Source organism: Delphinus delphis, chromosome 19, assembly GCF_949987515.2.
Source record: "Delphinus delphis chromosome 19, mDelDel1.2, whole genome shotgun sequence".
Lineage (NCBI taxonomy): Eukaryota > Metazoa > Chordata > Mammalia > Artiodactyla > Delphinidae > Delphinus > Delphinus delphis.
Genome location: NC_082701.1, coordinates 33,851,984 through 33,872,987, shown reverse-complemented (window position 1 = coordinate 33,872,987; position 21,004 = coordinate 33,851,984). Strand labels below are relative to the sequence as shown.

General features: G+C 36.9%; 1 protein-coding gene across 3 annotated transcripts in view; it reads left to right on the top strand.

The window, feature by feature from the left end:
- The first annotated feature begins 5 nt into the window (after window positions 1–5).
- The window catches only part of STXBP4 (syntaxin binding protein 4), a 180,640-nt gene continuing 159,641 nt past the window's right edge, over window positions 6–21,004 (top strand). For 2 of the 3 annotated variants that reach the window (XM_059996537.1, XM_059996539.1), the window contains exons 1-4: window positions 6–80; window positions 11,624–11,700; window positions 12,175–12,302; window positions 16,061–16,193. In XM_059996537.1, coding sequence (XP_059852520.1) covers window positions 12,256–12,302; window positions 16,061–16,193 — 180 coding nt within the window. In that variant the 5' untranslated portion in view covers window positions 6–80; window positions 11,624–11,700; window positions 12,175–12,255. The remainder of the gene's footprint in view (window positions 81–11,623; window positions 11,701–12,174; window positions 12,303–16,060; window positions 16,194–21,004) is intronic. The other variant, XM_059996538.1, reaches the window with a different exon arrangement.

Genomic DNA, 21,004 nt, shown 5'->3' with positions numbered 1-21,004 from the left:
GTTGAGCCAGCCGCTGCCTTGGCTACGGGGCTCCTCAGGTGGCGGCGTCTGTAGTGGGGCTACGGAGGCCGGGTTGCCGGGTAAGTTCGCGTTTTGCTTCTTGACTGTTCCTCCCACTTTGCTTCCCTCCAGTCGCTATTTAAGTTACTTTTAGGAAAACGACTTGCGTTCTTCCGCGTGCTAGCCATCATCACGTGGGTTTGTGTCCCCGATCTTCCTAACCTCCAGCAGCCTTTGTCTAGACCCGGCGGAACCCAGCGGCCGCTGTCCCGCGCGGTCCTTTGACTGGGGTACTGTGGCCGTCGATCCGCTATTACTGCCCTGAACTCCGGCTCGAGGATCACCTCTCCCAGGAAGTCTTCCAGTTTTAACCACAGCCCACTCAAACACTTGAACATATACATTTTCCCAGCCCCTGGGAATCGGCTTCTGCTACTCTGAAGTCCTTTAACCATTAGCCCAGTGAAAATTAACCAGTTCTGGGGCGGGAGAGACGTTGTCAGACTGGTTTTTTGAGATGATAGTGACCAGGATATGAGGATCATTTAAGGAAGGATTGAAGGAAATGGGGATGTTCATCTTGGAAAAGAAACGCATGGGGGATGTAATAGCTTTCTTCAGTTGTGCTACAGGACAAACTAGGACCTGCGTGGGGCGGACGGCATAGGCAATTTTGCTGTAATGGAAGAAAGAATCTTTCAAGGAACTATAAAGTAGAGGTTAAGAGCTCAGATTCTGAGGTTACAGCAGGTCTGCATTCATACCCGGGTCCTCACTATGGCCGTGTGTCCTTAGGTTATTTGGTCTTTTTAAAACTTAACGGCCTTACTTGTAAAATACGAATCATAACAGTAAATGAGAATATGCATGTAAGTAATTTTCACAGTGTAAACATTTAGTAAACATTACTTTTTTATTGCTAATGTCCAGAGCAGGTATAATTATCCCCACTTCATGGATGACGAAGCTGAAGTCCTGCGAAGTTAAATGACTGACTTTTGTCATTCAACATTTTATTTACTGTGCTCTCTTGTGGGCCAGACATTGTTCAACCTACTGGGCCTACAGCACAGAGAAAGTCAGAGAAGATCAGTTCAATTATGGAGTGTGTCCTTTCTACTGAGGGACTCAGGAGAAAACCAAGTAACAGACACATAAATAATGGAATTTCAGATAACAGTACAGTGTGACTGAAAGTCAAGAGGAAGGGAGGTAGGGCTTCCCTGGTGGCGCAGTGGTTGAGAGTCCGCCTGCCGATGCAGGGGGCACGGGTTCGCGCCCCGGTCCGGGAGGATACCACATGCCGCAGAGCAGCTGGGCCCGTGAGCCATGGCCGCTGAGCCTGCACGTCCGGAGCCTGTGCTCCGCAACGCGAGAAGCCACAACAGTGAGAGGCCCGCGTACCGCAAAAAAAAAAAAAAAAAAAGAGGAAGGGAGGTAAAGTAAGGTCTTTCTGAGGATGTGACATTTGAGCCTAGCCCTGAGTGATGATAAGGAGCAAACTACACAATGACAATTCCAAGTCATGCCAAGACCCCTAGGCAAGAAAGAGCTACTTACCACTGAAGAACAAAAAGGAGGCCATCTCTTCCTAGCCTTGTGAGCAGGGAGAAAAGTGGTAGGAAATGGGTCAGCGCAGGTATACTGGGGCCAGATAATACAGAGCCTTATAAGCCATGTCCAAGCGTTTGTATTTTATTCTAAAAATAATACGAAGCATACAAGTGATATCTGATTCACATTTTTTAAAAGATATTGGTTATGGTGTGGAAAAGGGAAGGGAGCAAAAAAGAAAATAGAACAGTTAGGAGGCAGTTGCTGTAGTGCAGGTGAGTGATGATGGTCACCTTGAGAGAGTAACTGATTAACTGTGGTCACAGGGCCAGAAAATTAGAAACCAAAAAAAAGAAAAAGGAAAAAAAAAGTATCTTCTTTCTTTTCTACATTTTTTTTTTTGGTGTGTTAGTTTCTGCTTTATAACAAAGTGAATCAGTTATACGTATACATATATCCCCATATCTCCTCCCTCTTGCGTCTCCCTGGCACCCTCCCTATCCCACCCCTCTAGGTGGACCCAGCACTGAGCTGATCTCCCTGTGCTGTGCGACTGCTTCCCACTAGCTATCTATTTTACATTTGGTAGTGTATACATGTCCATATATACACTACCACTCTCTCACTTTGTCCCAGCTTATCCTTCCCCCTCCCCGTGTCCTCATGACTTTTCTACTTTGACACGAAAATTTCAAGATTCTCTGATTCTACAGACTTATTCCTGTGTTATGAGAATGTTTGAAAATTTTTTTCATCTGTATCTACCTTAGTTCTTATACCAGATTGTCATCTCTTTCAGGACAAGACCTGTCATATTTTAAATTCCTTACAGCATAGACTCAAACCCTGTGCAAACATTAATGTCACTGAAACCAACAAAACATTCCCTTTGACTATTCTTTTTTTCCAGGCAACCATTCCATGTAGCAAGAGGTAGCAGCATAAATATGTCACTAATAATGTCTTTGTTTTGTACTTTTATTTTGTTGTATAATTGCAAATGAAATTACTCTTTTCCAAGGTACAGTAATCTCGATAGCAATAGAGCAGTGTTGGCTGCAGTTCTTGTGAGTCTGAGTGTGCTTGTGATGTTGCATAAATCATTATGGTAACTAATGCTAAGTAATGGGTTCTACCATGAATGGAATGGGAGCAACTCAGGCAAGGCTAGTACAACCCTGTCCTGCAAGTAGAGATGTTGATTACAAACTTAAAACATCAGGGGCTGGACTGACGTTTCAGACTCAGCATCTTTTATTTGTAATATCATTTTTAGCAGTAAATAATTGAACCTTGTGAACACTTTCTAGTTAGCTACGATCATGTTCAATTTTACATAGTAGGTAAAATACGTTGTTATTTTTCATACAAACCATTTTGGGGGATGGAGGTGAGTGAAATGGGTGCAGGTGGAAAAAGAAGGAAAAATGGGAAAAAAACCTGATAGTCACAATGTTTTCTTATCTGATTATTGGTTTTCAGGCTTTCTGACTTAAGGATTATAAAGACGTATTGTTTTTAAAATTTGGTTTCTGGGAGTTCCCTGGTGGTCCAGTGGTTAGGACTCAGTGCTTCCACTGCAGGTGGCATGGGTTCTATCCCCGATCTTGGAACTAAGATCTTGCAAGCCGCACAGTGTGGCCAAAAATAAAAAAAATTGGTTTATAATTACATTTTTTTAGTATTTTTGATGCATAAGTTAAGGACATTGCAATGTAAATCTTAATATGTTAGCCACTGAGCTGTATTTCTTAGCTGGCTGCCTAATAAAGCCATTTAGATCCATTTGGCAATTTGAAGTACCTAACAATTATTCCAACAGTACTAACAACTGTTTATTTGGTAGGTATTTATTGCAGTGCTTTCCTTCTACCTAAAAGAGGAAGAGTAATACATTTGAGTAAATAGTAAGAACAAATGAATTGTAGTTTGCCTGAGAATAGACTGGATAATCACTGTTTTCCAATTAGTACACAATAATGGCATGAAGTTGCTGCAGTGAGTCTTGATATCCTAGTTTTTTTATTTCTGTGCAGCTTCCTTTATTTTTTTTTGATATGAAAACAAAAAAGTAATTGTTTATATTAAATTATCATCATGTAGAATCTACTTTAAAAATGTGGAAATATTTGCAGATTTAATTTTTATTGGAGTGTAGTTGATTTACAATGTTGTGTTAGTTTCAGGTGTACAGCAAAGAGAATCTGTTATACATACGCATATACATATATCCACTCTTTTTTTTATTCTTTTCCCATATAGCCTGGCAGCTTCCTTTAAACCACATGTTTGAGAGGCTACTCCATTTAAAAAATCTTGAATAAGTTTATGTGATTGACAGATAAGGTGAAATGAAAACAGAAATTATTCATCAGTAGAAGGCATTTATTTTTTTCAAGTAACATTTATCAAGATCAGGGCCAGCTTCATCGGTATGTGACCTGTGCAGTCAGTCACACAGGCCTTGCTCACTTAGTTGGACCCTGTACTTGGTTTAATCCTCTGCTGTCACTTTCTTGAAATTGTTAATAATTTTTTTTTAACAAAGGGCTTCGCATTTTCATTTTGTACTGCCCCCTTCCCCCAATTGATTATATCCCAAATGAACTGACTGACATTCTGGCATAATTCAGGCTAGGGTATAGTCAGCCTACCTAGAATAAGCAGAAGTTAAAGAGATAAGGCAAAAGGCAAATTCAGATCTCCTGAGAACAGTCAGGTTGTACGAAATAAGATCAAGCAAAAATTCTTATTTCTTACATGACGCCTAAGACTCTAAGTACTCTAGACCCTGCCTACTTCTCTCTAACTTCATCTCCTCTCTCTCCCCATTCGTCATGCTCCAGTCACACTTATTTTGTTCTGTAAACATCCCAAATTTTTTGCTGCCTTGAGATGTTCTCTGCCTGGAATACTTGGTACCTCAGTTTTTTTCCCTCAGTTTTTCTCCTGGCTGACCTATTATTTGGATCTTAGATGGAACTCTAGTACCCAGTCTAAATTAGCTCTCCTTTGTCCAGTCACATATATCATATCACCTTTCAGTATCTAAAATCTAGTTCACGTTGTTTCCGTTTTTGTTATTTTTCTCCCAGCGCTAGCATGTAGATGCCATAAAAGCAGAGGCCTTGTCTTTTTTGGCATAATATCATAAGTATTTAGCACAGTGCGTGAACATGATTGTACTGAGCCAGTGATTGGCAAGCAGAAGGCAGTCAGGTAGTCTAAGGAAACTTGTGAGAGCAGTGAGCTGTTGGTCTGATGAAGATCTTTCAAGATGCCCAGAAAAAAAAAAAGACGAAGAAGCCCAGGTCTCCTTCTTTGAAGCAGTTTTCCGTTGTTTCCCACTGGGTTGTGCTGTGGGTTACAAGCAGATGCTATTCATCCACCTCCAAGACAAATGAGTAGCATTCCTGACCTGCTTAGATTCTTGAAAATCTAAGAAAAAAATGTACCACCAGGGGGAATATTGCCTTTGGGTACAGAATCAAGAAGATAGTAAAATAACCCTTTGGCCGATTTTTTATATCTTGATTTCCTGAAACTTTAATGCCATTTTAAAAGATCAGTTAAAGTCTAGCCCAGGGAAGGGAGTCATACCTGATTTTTGCCGATGTTCTTAAACAACCCTAGGATTATATAAATAGCTAATGCTGTCTTGAAGAATTTCTGCTGTCATAAGGTTTACAAGTTGTCACAGTTCCTAAACACTGTCATTTTCTTATATGTCTGTTTCTTCAAGTATAATACTGAATCTATAGGTCTAACTTTACAATAAGCGATATTGACATTTTTAATATTAGTTCCAGTGAATTTATAAATAGGAGGCATTTCTAATTTGTCAGTCACAGAATTCAGACAGATAACTTATTGGGTAGCCCTCCTTCTCCCTTAAAATGACCTTAATGTAAAATTTCACTGTTTCCTAAGAAAAAGCCTCCTTGTTCTCCTTTTTTTCTTTTTTTTCCCCCTTTCTAATGACATAAGCATAAGCTGTCACACTCAGTAATGAACTAAAGTTCCCCAGTCACTTGATTGAAATAATCTGGTAAGTCTTCAAAGACATTTAGATGTATATGACTCGATAGCTTCTGACAAAGCACCTTTCTCATGTGCTTTTTAAGATGATGATGGGAATGATGATGATGATGATGATGATAATGATGATGATGGAGGAGGTGGAAGAGGAGGGAGAGGGGAGAGACTGTTTGGGTTTAGTATTAAGCCAATAAATCTCTCCTCCCCTGTTACAACACCTGTCCTTTGTCTCTTCTGTTTACCATTTCACTTTAGAGGAACAACTAAAGGACACTAGAGTTCCTTGGCAACACAGCTTGTTAAGAACTTTGAATTAGATATAAAAATACTTTGTCGGGCTTCCCTGGTGGCACAGTGGTTGAGAGTCCGCCTGCTGATGCAGGGGACACGGGTTCGTGCCCCGGTCCGGGAAGATCCCACATGCCGCGGAGCGGCTGGGCCCGTGAGCCATGGCCGCTGAGCCTGCGTGTCTGGAGCCTGTGCTCCGCAACGGGAGAGGCCTCAACACTGAGAGGCCCGCGTACCGCAAAAAAAAAATAATAATAATAAAAATAAATAAATAAATAAAAATACTTTGTCAAGGGAGGATGAGAATTAGGTTCTTGCTTATAAAGCTGTTATGAGTCTATTCTAGAGTTATTATTTTAATCTTTGTAATGATAACTCAGTAAGTCTTCTAATTAATTAATTGTCTATAAGCTGTGAGTATGTGTATATGTATTGAAGTGTTAAATAAGATGCACTTGGATATAAACGAACATATTGCAGTTACACAATTTTCAACTAAAATGTAATATATGAATTGGGCCTGTTTTTCCTTCAACTAGTTTACTAGTAACATTAAAAAATAAAGACATTAAATCATGTGATAGAATTTGGGGTGAAAGAGATTGTTTTCTAGAAGATTTTACTAAGTTTTCCCAAAACAGTTTTTATCCTTTCAAAATAATAGGTGTTTTAAAAGGCATTAAGTTAATAGAAAAAATATCAAAATGCCTAGGAATTAAATAAATAAGAAATGTGCAAGACCCATATGAAGACACTTTAGAACACTGCAGAAGGTCACAAAAGAAGACTTGAACAAAAGGAAAGATATGCCAAGTACTGTGACAGGAAAAATCAAAAAGATAGATACCAGAGCTTCCTCAATCAATTTGCAAATGTAACGTGATTCCCAACAATTAGCTTTTTTTAAAAAAAAAAAAACAAGGAGATTTAGATGTTAATGTGTAAAAATAACCAAAAATAGCCAGGAAACTTGGATGAAAAAGAGCAGTGAGGGGGGTATTGTCCTTACCAGATATGAAAACATATTATAGAGTGTCTATGATTAAAATAAAATAGTGTTGGTACATAAATACGTAGAATAACAAATGGGCCAGAATAAAAATGTACTGTAGTAGACCCAAGTACTTATGAGATCTGGTGTATGATAAAGGTTGCATCTCAAATCACATTTAATAAATGTGGTTAAGACAACTGAGTGATCTTCTTGGGGGAGAAAATAAGAGTTGGATCTATACCTTATACTGTAGGTGGTTTCCAAATGGATCAAAGATTTTAGAATGAAACTGTAAGAAAATATGAGAGTTCTTTGTAACTTTGTGGAGTCAGCAAGGACTTTCATTTGACTTAAACCAAAAATCATAAAAGAAAAGATAAATTTAGCCACAAACTTTTGCATAACCAAAAAAAAAAATCTAAGAACAAAAGGAGGAAGATATACTTACAATCCTTAGTGCAGACAGAGGAATAATCTCCCTAGGATTTAAGAACTAGAAAATAGACAGTAAAAAGCTAACAATGAATAGGAAAATTGGCAAAAGATAGGAAAACACAGTTCACATAAAAGGTTCTGAAAGCATAAAAAAAAATGCTCAGCCTCACTCAGACTACATTAAGATACCATTTTCATCAATATGACTGTCAAAATCCAAGTAATGTAGTATACCATGTTGGTGAGGATTTGGAATACCAGGCACTATTATTGTTGGAGGCACTATTATTGATGGATTGAAAATAGTACAACCCTGATGGAGAGCAGTTTGGCATTTTCTGTCAAAATAGCAAGTGTGTATAAACTCTGATTTTTGTAAATTTATCTTACAGATAGATTTGTACATGTGTAATGTGACCTATATATAAAGGTTTCATTATAGCAATAGCAAAAAAAGTGAAACAATTTAAATATCTATCAATAAGGGAATAAATAAATATGGTCCATCCATAAAATGGAATACTATACGGCTGTGAAAATAAATTAGTATGCTATGTAAAAATATGAAAATAATTCCAAGTTATATATTAAGTTAAAGAAAAAAAGAAACAGGTTGCACAGTAGTGCATATAGTATGCAGGGCTACCACACACTCCAGAGTACCTGTTCACATCAGAGTCTGTATGACCCATACAAACCCTCAGGATTGTACAATGTACAACCTGAACAGCTGGGTGCTTTGTGCCTGATTGTAGCTACTTTCTGCATCAAAAAAATGTAAAGGAATCGAATATTTATTTATATTTGTTTACTTGTATATAAAAGAACTAAAAGGATTCACAAGAAACTAAAACAGTAGGTACCTAAGTGTGGAAATGGTGTGGAGCTGGATAGGACAGAGATATGCATCCATAATATATAACCACATTGGAATGTATTAACTATTATTTAAATTTTAAAAATATAATGTTTCATATGGCATTATTATAGTTTAATCAAGTTAACACTTACCATCATTTCTGTCAGATGTTTTTATCCCTTTCCCTTTTATATTCTCTATTTTTGGTCTGGTAAAAAGAACTAGTTTTAGAAAATACTGAATGTCGTGTCTCTGAGAACATAAATTATTAAGTCTGTTATTCAGACATCATGTGCATGATAGGCAGATTTTTATCTGATGAGATTTTTAATTGTATGGAATGAAAGCTTCTAATGCAGTCATAAGAGAGTTGTGTATCAAAGTAAAGCTCTAATTTAAGTTTTCCAGAATAGAGTCAGCTTATAAAACAAAATATTTTCCCCCAGTGTTCCACTGTCTCTGTTTTTGCTGACCTAACCTTTTCCCCCTATGAATCAGCAACCTAGAAAAACAAAATATTTTCCTTGAATAGTCGTATTTTTAGTAAAAGAATAGAATATTTTCTTTGTGTCATTCATTAATACTGTGAAGTTGGGGGATTGGGGTGGATGTGTAACATTACTAGAACTCCTATCAATTGAGAACCTTGCTCGCTTGTATAAAGGAAGGAGTAGGAAACAAGCAAAGGAGAGGGAAGGAAAAGGCATTTTATGATTTTTAAGGATATGATAATGGATACCTTGTTCATGTGGAGAGGAAAAAAAAAAGGCTGATGTTTGAATGGATAAGATTAAACCCATTTCATTATTGTAAAGAAGTTTAATCAGTAGTATCACCTGGCGGTCCAGTGGTTAAGTCTCCATGCTTCCACTGCAGGGGGCACGGGTTCAATCCCTGGTTGGGGCGCTAAGATCCTGCATGCTGCGTGACACAGCCAAAAAAAAAAAAAAAAAAAAAAATAGTATCATCTTCATAGAAGAGAGACAGCATTAATTAACACTCTCTTATCCTACTTTGTTGGAGGATGACATTTTTCCACATAAATTAATTTTCCAGTGTCCTGTAGCAGAAAAAGCTTGTGTTTGGAGCCAGGCAGAACTGGATTCAAATTCCACTTTATAACTGTTTAGCACTGTGGCCATGAGCAAGTCACATAGCTTCTCCATTAACTGATTTTCTCTTATGTAAAATGGGTTAATATTACCTGCCTTTTGGGGCTCCTCTGAGGATAAAATCCTCTAGTATGATGCCTGGCTGTGTTGCTGTTTCATGACGACTCCTCCATTCTGGGTTAGATGGCCTTCCTCCATGCCCCCAGCACCCTGCGAATACCAGTCAGAGCACTTAGCACACTCCTGATGTCTGTTTATTTGACTGTCTCTGGGGAGAGACTCTTTTCTTTTTATCTCACCTCTAGCACTTAGGACAATGACAGGTATGTTAGGTGAATGAAATAATTTAAAAACTGAAATTTCATTTTAATAGTTTGAAGTAGAAAAAAAATTAAATGACACTATATGGAATCTATTATAGAATTTAACAATGACATATCCATTATACTTGGATATGTTCCATGACCTGGGGACCCAGTGCCCAGCTAAGACAAACCACTACTGCATGGGGATCTTACTCACTTTGGTAACACTGTGAAGACAGCCCAGTTTTTTACATCTCCCTTAATCCTCATGGCAACTCTTTTAGCTAGGTGTTATTATTCCTACCTTAATATGAAGAGATGCCAGGAGGTTAGGTAACTCTTCTAAGGCTGTATGGCTAGCATATAGTGGTATTGCCATTTGAACTCAGCTTTTTTTTACTTAAAGCTAATGAATTTTTCAGGATATTAAATAAGATAAATACACTTGAAATACTTAGCACAGTGTGTGACACATGGTGCCAATAGATGGTAGTTGCTATTATTATTGTTATATCAAAACTTCCTCACTGAAGATTTGGGAATCTGCTCCATTCTGCTATATTATTAAAGCAGTCTATAATGAACTTATAAAAACTTACTTTTAGAATTGAACTCTCTTCTACCACTGCATTAGTCTTGTGGACCACTGCAGCAGCTCTTGACTCTGAGTCATTACTCTGTCAAGCCCTAGGATTGTAAGCTCTTCCCTCAAGTTTCCCCTCCTTCCCCCATGGGGTACTGAGTAACCTTCTTGCTTCCTGGCCATCAGACTCTTGCTGCTGACAGCGCTTGGTGGCTTCATTTCCCTGCTACTGTTGATCTGTGTGCTCCCACTGTTTCTGTTGCTTGCTACCACAGAGGCTGTGAAAGTTGAAGCAGGTTTTTAACACACAGACCAGTGATACAATTCTGTGTTAGGATCCCAGAAGGTTGTCGGCTCTTTCTTCAGAGTCCATTTAATTTATTGACAGAAGAATCTAGGATTTCTCTCACATAAGTAGTTGGAGAAGAGACGGGATAATCCCCTTGATTTTAGTTCTCCACCTCAGTTTCACTGTCCCTAGTACTTTGGGTTCCTGAGTCCCCAACCTCTCTGGGATTCTACAAGATATGTTCCTCAACATCTCTAGCTGTTTTTTAGGCCAGAATTTTGCCATGAATCAGTTATGGTGTGCTGAGTTAGTGATTGCCCCTCAGCTTCTTAGAGGTATAGCATGCCACCTCTGTTTACCCCAGTACACCATACAAGTATTACCATTTTCTATATGTGTGCTCAAACTTAAAAGTGTTTACAAAGCCTTTCCCTAGCTTTCAGCTTCTTCAGGCCTCCTTTATCAATTATCGTCCTACCATCTATTTTTGTCTTCCAGAAATTTATTGAAACTTTTCATCTCATGGCTCTTCTTTCATTTTTTCTCTAACATTATGAGTTTATACTGTTTGTAACCCTTTATATTAGGGTTATATTAGTGGGCTCTTGGAGGAAAAGAAGATACATGCCAAGGTCAAGCTGCCATTTTTATCTGAAAATTGGATTTTTAAAAAAAATTAACTTTACTAGGGTATAACTGATTTATAACAAACAGCACATATTTATAGTGAGACAGTTTGGTGAGTTTTGACATATGTATCCATTTGTAAAACTATCACTACTACCTACTGTACCTTTGAAGAAACTGATGCTTGGAGAAGCCTAGAAGCTCAAATTGGAATGCAGGTCTGTCTGATGTCAAGTTCCATGCTGTGGGCTCTGAAGCTTGAGTTCTAGTTGGGAAAAAAAACATTGACTATTTCTCATTTGTATAGGGAAAGTACACAATCTCTCTGAATCTAGCTACTCATTGCTTTAATAAGAGAGCTGTGCTAAATGATCCTAAGGTCTTTTTCAACTTCAGGTTTCTATACTTTATGTTTCTTATACAGAAGTGGTAAATCTGTTCAAATACAGTTTTTAAATTAAATGAAACTGCACTATTCTCTATAATTTTCACAGTGGAGCTATATGAGACATTAAAATAATATTTTTTTCTTTTTATAGGAAAGTATTTAAGAAGCTCATGGAGTAATATGAGTCAGAGTAATATAGGATCTGCAGGAAGTCCCTCAAGATAGTTGGTGAGACAGTAGGAATTTGTGTTTTCTTCAAAGTGTATTGTATAATTATTTTGCAGACATTCTGACTGTAAAATTCCTAGCCTTGTGCTCACAAGAGACATTTTCCTCAGTCTTTTATTATTATGTGTTTTTTAAGCTTAGTAACGGTGGAAGCTATAATAGTTACCTAAAAATAGTTACCTAAAGCTTAACTGTATATACAGATTTTTATATAGCTATAGATATTAATAATGATATAGATATAGTCCTATAGCTCTATCTAGCTTTCTATCTACAGAACTGCCTTTACATTTCTCAGATATTATCAGCAATGACTAAAATGCCATAGCTCAATATATATAAAATACATCTATCATCTATACACAGGGACATATTGTTTACATGCCAAGTATATGTAATGTTTTTATGCACAGTTAAAATCAAATTTGACTGTTCTAAGACATGACAGTTTATTTTCTACTTCTCCAATCTTAGGAAAAGAAGAATTTATAGACTCTTCGTCAAGATCTTCATTTATACAGCTGTTAAATCCAAGGCTACAGTAGTGGTGAAACCATGAATAAAAATACATCTGCTGTAGTATCATCCGGTCTACTTGAAAAGTAATTGCTAAATTAAATTTAATATGTTTTGAACTATCATAGTTTAAAATATGTAGAATACTAATGAACATTTGGTGGAAAGTTTTATACAGCTACGTACCTGTGGTCTAAGATAGTGGTAATGAAAAGGTTGATCAGAGCTTTCTGTGTAAATCAGGGTAAAGGATAATTATGCATTCTCTTTTAGAATTATTTATATAGACTGCTTTTTAAAAATTTGATCTGATTTTTTAAATACCTAAAATATTTTATAATTCCAGTATAAAAATAACAATGTTAAGATTAACATTTGCTGACTAACAAACCAGCTCAAAATACCTTGAAACAAGCAAGCATTTATTCTTCCTCATGATTCTGTGAACAGTTCTTCTGGGCTGCACCAGATCACGTAGGGTGGCCTCATTGACATGTTCTGGGGCCTCATCTAGGAAGGCTGGATAGCTGAAGTCTCTTTCAACTTGGCATCTCATCTTCCAGGCAGCTAGCTCAGACTTTTTCACGTGGTGGTAGAATGGTTCCCAGCAGCAAAACACAAGTGTTTTTCAAATGTCTGTTTTCCTCACATTTGCTTATGCACCATTGGCTAAAGCAATTTAGATAACTAAGTCCAAATTCAAGGTCTAGAGTTACAGACTTTACTTTTTAATGGAAGGAACAGTAGAGTCACATTCCTGGGGGCATGCAGACAGAGACGAGAAGAATTGGCCGTTTTGCAAACATGTAACACACATATAACAAGGTATATTTGGAGAAGTCCTGCTTTCAGTCTTGTCTTTCACTCTGTGCCTTCATTCCTCCTATAAATAGCCATCTTTATTCTTAGTTCTTTTTCAGTGTTTCTTTTTGCATAAGCAAATACATATCCATATAAATATATATGCATGTGATATATATATGTGTGTATATAATTATATTTTTTCTCAAAGTTATTATTTATTCTGTATATAGTTCCACTGTATAGACATTCTTCTACTCTTGCTTACATAGTAAACAAGTGTTCACCAGCCCTTTGACTCAGGTTTGAAGATCTTCCCTGCAGAAGGGTGTCAGGTTAGTTAAACTCAAGGTATCTTTCTCTGATGCCTCCTCCTGGGAGCAGTGGAAAGCTCCAGTCTCATAGAGATATAAGCCAGCCCCAGCTGTTGGTAGGTGAAGAGCTCTGTCTACAGAGCTCCATGCATTGATGTTGAACAGTTTTACTCTGTGTGACAGCACAGAGTTTTATCCAACTACTTAGGGCAAAATCAAGTTCATGAGGAAGTAGCATATGACCAAGGCAAAATGTTCCAAAACACCCAGGATTCAGCTCCCAGGCTCCACTTGCCAGTGCATTCTTAACAAAAAGGTAGCATATCATATATAGTGTTTTGACCAGACTTTTTTTTAACTTAAAATTATATCCTGGTGATCACTTCATATCAATTTATAAAGATCTTCCTTGTACGTTGTTGTAACTGTATAGTATTCTGTTCTTAATATACCATAGTTTATTCATCCAGTACCTTATTGATGGACATTTGAATTGTTTGCTATTTTTGGTGATCATAAATTATGCCAAATGACGAACCTAGTATACAAGTCATTTGTATTTCTTGCCAGAGTATCTTTGGGAAAGGTTCCTAGAAAGGGGATTGTTGGATCAGAAGGTAAAGTTAGAGACTTCCAAATCCCCTCTTTAGGGGTTATGCCATTTTGCATTACCACCAACAATGTAAAAGAGTACCTCTTTCCTGAAGCCTTGTCTTATATTGTGAAAGTTCTAAATTTACATTGATCTGATAGGTGAAAAGCAGTGTCTCTGCCTGGTTTTTTTTGTTTGTTTGTTTTGTTTTGTGTTTTTTTTTTTTTTTTTGCGGTACGCGGTCCTCTCACTGTTGTGGCTTCTCCCATTGTGGAGCACAGGCTCCGGACGCACAGGCTCAGCGGCCATGGCTCACGGGCCTAGCCGCTCTGCGGCATATGGGATCTTCCCGGATCGGGGCACGAACCCGTGTACCCTGCATTGGCCGGCGGACTCTCAACCACTGCGCCACCTGGGAAGCCCAGCAGAACTATTTTTAATAGACAAAAAAAAAAAAAAAAGAAAAAAGGAAGTAATATAAATTCTTAACAATGAGGGAATTTTAAAGTAAGGTCCTAGCAAGTAAATACACTGCTGTGTTAATGATAGATACTGTGTGTTGGGATTAGAAAAGGAGGGATCCCTTACTGAAATAACATATGCTGGAGATCGTGTGTGTCCCCATTGAAGGAAATTGACATTTAGAGGGTTTAAGAGGTTATTGGAGGTGCTTAATGAGGACCTTTGTCCCCTTTCTTCATCTTGCCCTTTTCTAGGCTTCACCCCTTTACGTCCTTGCAGTCTAAATCTCCTGTCAAGAATGGACTGAGGTTCTGAAATCTGACTGTAGAACATTTTCTGCCTTTTTTTCCTAGCTAATTGACTATTACCCTAGTATCCCCAGATAGGCCCTCCAACCCTAGAGCTGAATTCAATATAATGCAACCCTAAAGGATGTGCTATATAAAGGGCAAAAACAGGGAGTTTTGTAAGTTTTTTTTAAATTTACAAAATTTAACAAAAACAAAAACAGGGAGTTTTGTAAGTTTTTTTTAAATTTTTAATTTCTTTCATTCTACTTTTTTATGATTTAACTTTTGAATACAAGTCTTCTTAAAGATATAGTCAGAACTTCTATGGCAGAAGTTAAGAAAATTTTTTTAAAGCTATAATCATATGTAAGATATGAAGTAACTCTTTTCAAAGAGCGGTTTCTGTGTTTTGGCACGTTTGAAGACAGCTGGAAGTCCTATATTCAACAATGGCTTTAATGCACCAGTGAAGTAGACCTTAGACCATACTTTGTCTCTGGAGTTAGACAGACTGCCCTCACATTGTTGTTCTCCAGCTTCGTAACCTTGGGCCACCAAGTTAACCTGCCCAGATTTGGGTTCTTTTAGAAAAATGAGGGTAATCATCATAGGGATTTTATAAATATTAGTTGAACGGCCTAATGTATGTATATTGCTTAGCACAACACCCACTACACCATAAGTAAGCAGACGGCCCTGAGCTTCATTTCATGCTTTATTCAAGTTCTCTTGGACCAGTAAAAGTGTCTGCTCTGACCACTGTTTAGAAACACAACTGAGGTGAAGGGGGGAGAGTACCTTTTGCAGAATTCTTTTAACAGTTCCTTCTTTTCTAATGGCATCACTTTTATGTCTGGCAGAAATTGCAGCTGGAGCAAGTGATTTGTACCAGGAAAATACTCTTTCTAAATTAAAAAGATAAACTGCATTTTTTTGAGATTCAAATGAAGGTCATATTTATTTTGCTTTAAGTGGCCAAAAACATGTCTTTTAAAGTCACTTACCTAATTCATTAAAGTATTTTGTTTTGGAATCCTTCAGTGTAGTCAAAATAATCAGTTAAAACTAAGTCTCTTCAGTCACCTTTAATAAATCTTTAAAGTTGTTTGAATAATATTTTTAAAGTATTTTCTACTCCAAAGAAATAAGCATTATTGCAGTAATTTCTTGTACTGTTTGGCTGTTTTATAGAAAAACTAAAATTAGAGCTAAGAAAATTCATTTGATTGCTTTTGTATGATCATACTTTTTAAAATGTCGTTGCTAGTGTATACGGAGTATTCTGAGTTGTCTAGTTCTAAGAATTTGATTTACCAAACAGTTTAAAGAAAAAGTAGGTGCCCATCTCTAGGCTAACCTGTGCATGCTACTTTACTTTATCTTAGGGATCCTGCCTTTCAGATGATTACAGTTACCAAGGAGACAGGCCTTGGTCTGAAGATCCTAGGAGGAATTAACCGGAATGAAGGTCCCTTGGTATATATTCAGGAAATCATGCCTGGAGGAGACTGTTATAAGGTAAAATGAAAATAAAAATAACCCTTCACCTAAAAGACAAAACCACTAGTGATGAGGTGTGTTTTCCTATATCATCAGTAAAATTTTTAATTTTTTTTTGTGATGGTGTATACATCTAGGAAGTAGAAAGAATTAACATTTTGACTAATAAGACAGAGAAACATTTAAGCATGCATTAAGCTAAGGAAGAATAATCTCAAATTTTACTTTTTTTTTTTAACTTTTTATTTTATATTGGAGTATAACCGATTAACAATGTTGTGATAGTTTCAGGTGCACAGCAAAGCAACTTAGCCCTACAAGTACATGTATCCATTCTCCCCCAGACTCCCCTCCCATCCAGGCTGCCACATAACATTGAGCAGAGTTCTCTGTGCTTTAAATATAGCAGTGTGTACATGTCAATCCCAAACCCCTTAACTATAACTTCCCTCCACCCTTCTCCCCTGTAACCATAAGTTCATTCTCTAAGTCTATGAGTCTGTTTCTCTTTTGTAAATATGTTCATTTGTATCATTTCTTTTTAGTTTCCACAAATAAACAATATCACAAGGTATTTCTCTTTCTCTTTCTGATTTACTTCACTCAGTATGACAATCTCTACGTCCATCCATGTTGCTGCAAATGACATTATTTCATTCTTTTTTATGACTGAGTAATATTCCATTGTATATATGTATCACATCTTCTTTATCCATTCCTCTGTCGATGGACATGTAGGTTGCTTCCATGTCTTCGCTATTGTAAACAGTACTGCAATGAACATTGGGGTGCATGTATCCTTTCCGACCATGTTTTTCTCCAGATATATGCTCAGGAGTGGGATTGCAGGGTCATATGTTAGCTCTGTTTTTAGTTTTTTAAGGAACCTCCATAATGTTCTCTATAGTGGCTGCACCATTTTACATTCCCACCAGCAGTGTAGGAGGGTTCCCTTCTCTCCACGCCCTCTCCAGCATTTATTGTTCGTGGATTTTTGATGATAGCCATTTTGACTGGTGTGAGGTGATATCTCACTAGTTTTGATTTGCATTTCTCTAATCATTAGTGATGCTGAACATTTTTTCATGTGCCTCTTGGCCATTCGTATGTCTTCCTTGGAAAAATGTCTGTTTAGGTCTTCTGCCCATTTTTTGATTGGGTTGTTTGTTTTGATGATATTAAGCCACATGGGCTGTTTATAGATTTTGGAGGCTAATCCCTTGTCAGTCACATCATTTGCAAGTATTTTCTCCCACTCTGTGGATTGTCTTTTCGTTTTGGGTATGGTTTCCTTTGCTGTGCAAAAGCTTTTGAGTTTAATTAGGTGCCATTTGTTTATTTTTGTTCTTATTTCCATTTCTCAGGGAGACAGATTGGAAAATATATTGCTGCGATTTATGTCAGAGAGTGTCCTGCCTATGTTTTCCTCTAGGACTTTTATAGTGTCCAGTCTCACATTTAGGTCTTTAAAACATTTTGAGCTTATTTTTGTGTATAGTGTTAAAGAATGATCTAATTTCATTTTTTTTACATGTAGCTGTCCAGCTTTCCCAACACCATTTGTTGAAGAGAATGTTTTTCCACCATTGTATTGTCTTGCCTCCTTTGTCATAGATTCATTGACCATAGATGCGTGGGTTTATTTCTGGGCTTTCTATCCTGTTCCATTGATCTATAGTTCTACTTTTGTGCCAGTACCATACTGTTTTGATTACTATAGCTTTTTAATATAGTCTGAAGTCAGGGAGCCTGATTCCTCCAGCTCCATTTTTCTTTCTCAAGATTGCTTTGGCTTTTCGGGGTCTTTTGTGTCTCCATACAAATTTTAACATTTTTTGTTCTAGTTCTGTGAAAAATGACATTGGTAATTTGATAAGAATTGCATTGAATCTGTAGATTGCCTTGGGAAGTATAGTCATTTTGACAATATTGATTCTTCCAATCCAAGAACATGGTATATCTTTCCATCTGTTCGCGTCATCTGTGATTTCTTTCATCAGCATCTTATAGTTTTCGGAGTGCCAGTCTTTTGTCTCCTTAGGCAGGTTTATTCCTAGGTATTTTATTCTTTTTGATGCAATGGTAAATGGGATTGTTTCTTGAATTTCTCTTTCTGATCTTTCATTATTAGTGTATAGAAATGCAACAGAGTTCTGTGTGTTAATTTTGTAGCCTGCAAATTTACCAAATTCATTGGTGAGCTGTAGTAGTTTTCTGGTAATGTCTTTAGGATTTTCTATGTATCTGCAGTGACATTTTCACTTCTTATTTTCCAATTTGGATTCCTTTTATTTCTTTTTCTTCTCTGACTGCTGTAGCTAGGACTTCCAAAACTATGTTGGATAAAAGTGGTGAGGGTGGGCATCCTTGCCTTATTCCTGATCTTAGAGGAGATGATTTCAACTTTTCACCATTGAGTATGATGCTTGATGTGGGTTTGTCATATATGGCCTTTGTTATTTTGAGGTAGGTTCCCTCTATGCCCACTTTCTGGAAAGTTTTTATCATAAATCGGTGTTGAATTTTGTCAAAAGTTTTTTCTGCATCTATTGAGGTGATCATATGGTTTTTATTCTTTACTGTGTTGGTGTAGTGTATGATGCTGATTGATTTGTGGATATTGAAAAATCCTTGCGTTCCTGGGATAAATCCCACTTGATCATTGTGTATGATCCTTTTAATGTATTGTTGGATTCGAATTGCTACTCTTTTGTTGAGGATTTTTGTGTCTATGTTCATCAGTGATATTGGCCTGTAATTTTCTCTTTTAATGGTATCTTTGTCTTGTTTTGGTATCAGGGTAATGATGATCTCATAGAATGAATTCAGGAGTTTTCCTTCCTCTGCCATTTTTTTGGAAGAGTTTCAGAAGAATAGATGTTAGCTCTTTTGTAAATGTTTGATAGACTTTGCCCATGAAGCCATCAGGTCCTGCACTTTTGTTTGTTGGGAGTTTTTTAATTACAGTTTCAATTTCAGTGCTTGTGATTGGTCTCTTCATATTTTCTAATTCTTCCTGGATCAGTCTTGGGAGACTGTACCTTTCTAAGAATTTGTCCATTTCTTCCAGGTTGTCCATCTTATTGGCATTATGATCCTTTGTATTTCTGTGGTGTCAGTTATAACTTCTCTGTTTTTATTTCTAATTTTGTTAATTTGAGTCCTCTCCCTTTTTTCTTGAGTCTGGCTAAAGGTTTATCAATTTTGGTTATCTTTTCAAACAACCAGCTTTTAGTTTCATTGATCTTTGCTATTGTCTTATTTATTTATTTATTTCTGATCTGATCTTTATGATTCCTACTCTGATCTTTATGACTTCTTTCCTTCTACTAACTTTCGGTTTTGTTTGTTGTTCTTTCTCTAGTTGCTTTAGGTATAAGGTAGGTTGTTTATTTGAGATTTTTCTTGTTTCCTGAGGTAAGACTGTATTGCTATAAACTTTCCTCTTAGAACTGCTTTGGCTGTATCCCATAGGTTTTAGATCATTGTGCTTTCATTTCCATTTGTCTCTAGGTATTTTTTGATTTCCTCTTTGATTTCTTCAGTGATCCATTAGTTGTTTAGTAGCATACTGTTTAGCCTTCACGTGTTTGTGTTTTTTATAGTTTTTTGTTCTTGTAGCTTATTTCTAATTTCGTAGCATTGTGGTCAGAAAAGATTCTTGATATGATTTCAATTTTCTTAAATTTACAGAGGCTTGCTTTGTGGCCGAGGATGTGGTCAATCTTGGAGAATGTTCCGTGTACACTTGAGAAGCATGTGTATTCTTCTGCTTTTGGGTAGAGTGCTCTATAAATATCAATTAAGTCCATCTGGTCTAACGTATCATTTAAGTAAGACCTGTGTTTCTTTATTGATTTTCTGTCTGGATGATCTGTCCATTGATGAAAGTGGGGTGTTAAAGCCCCCCACTATTATTGTGTTACTGTCAATTACTCCCTTTGTGGCTGTTAGTATTTGCCTTATATATTGAAGTGCTCCTATGTTGGGTGTATATATGTTTACAATTGCTATATCTTCTTCTTGGATTGATCCCTTGATTGTTACGTAGTGTCCTTCTTTGTCTCTTATAACAGTCTTTATTTTTAAGTCTATTTTTATGGATATGAGTAGTGCTACTCCAGCTTTCTTTTGATTTCCATTTGCATGGAATACCTTCTTCCATCCCCTCACTTTCAGTCTGTATGTGTCCCTAGGTCTGAAGTGGATCTCTTGTAGACAGCATATATACAGGTCTTGTTTTTGTACCCATTCAGCCAGTCTGTGTCTTTTGGCACATTTAATCCATTTACATTTAAGGTAATTATTGATATGTGTGTTCCTATTGCCATTTTCTTAATTGTTTTGGGTTTGTTTTTGTAGGTCTTTTTTCTTTTCTTTCTCTTTTGTTTTCTTCTGATGATCATATTTAGTGTTGTTTGGTTGTTTTTTTTTTTTTTTTCTTTTTTTGTGTGTATCTATTGTAGTTTCTGGGTTTGCTGTTCCCATGAGGTTTTGATATAGTAGTCTATATGTACAAGGTTGTTTTATGTTGCTAGTCTTTTCCCTGCCTAGAGGAATTCCTTTAGCATTTGTTGCAAAGCTGGTCTGGTGGTGCTGAATTCTCTTAGCTTTTGCTTGTCTGTAAAGCTTTTGATTTCTCCATCAAATCTGAATGAGAGCCTTGGTGGGTAGAGTATTCTTGGTTGTAGGTTCTTCCCTTTCATCACTAAATATATCGTGCCACTCCCTTCTGGCTTGCAGAGTTTCTGCTGAGAAATCAGCTGTTAACCTTATGGGAGTTCCCTTATATGTTATTTGTCGTTTTCCCCTTGTTGCTTTTAATAATT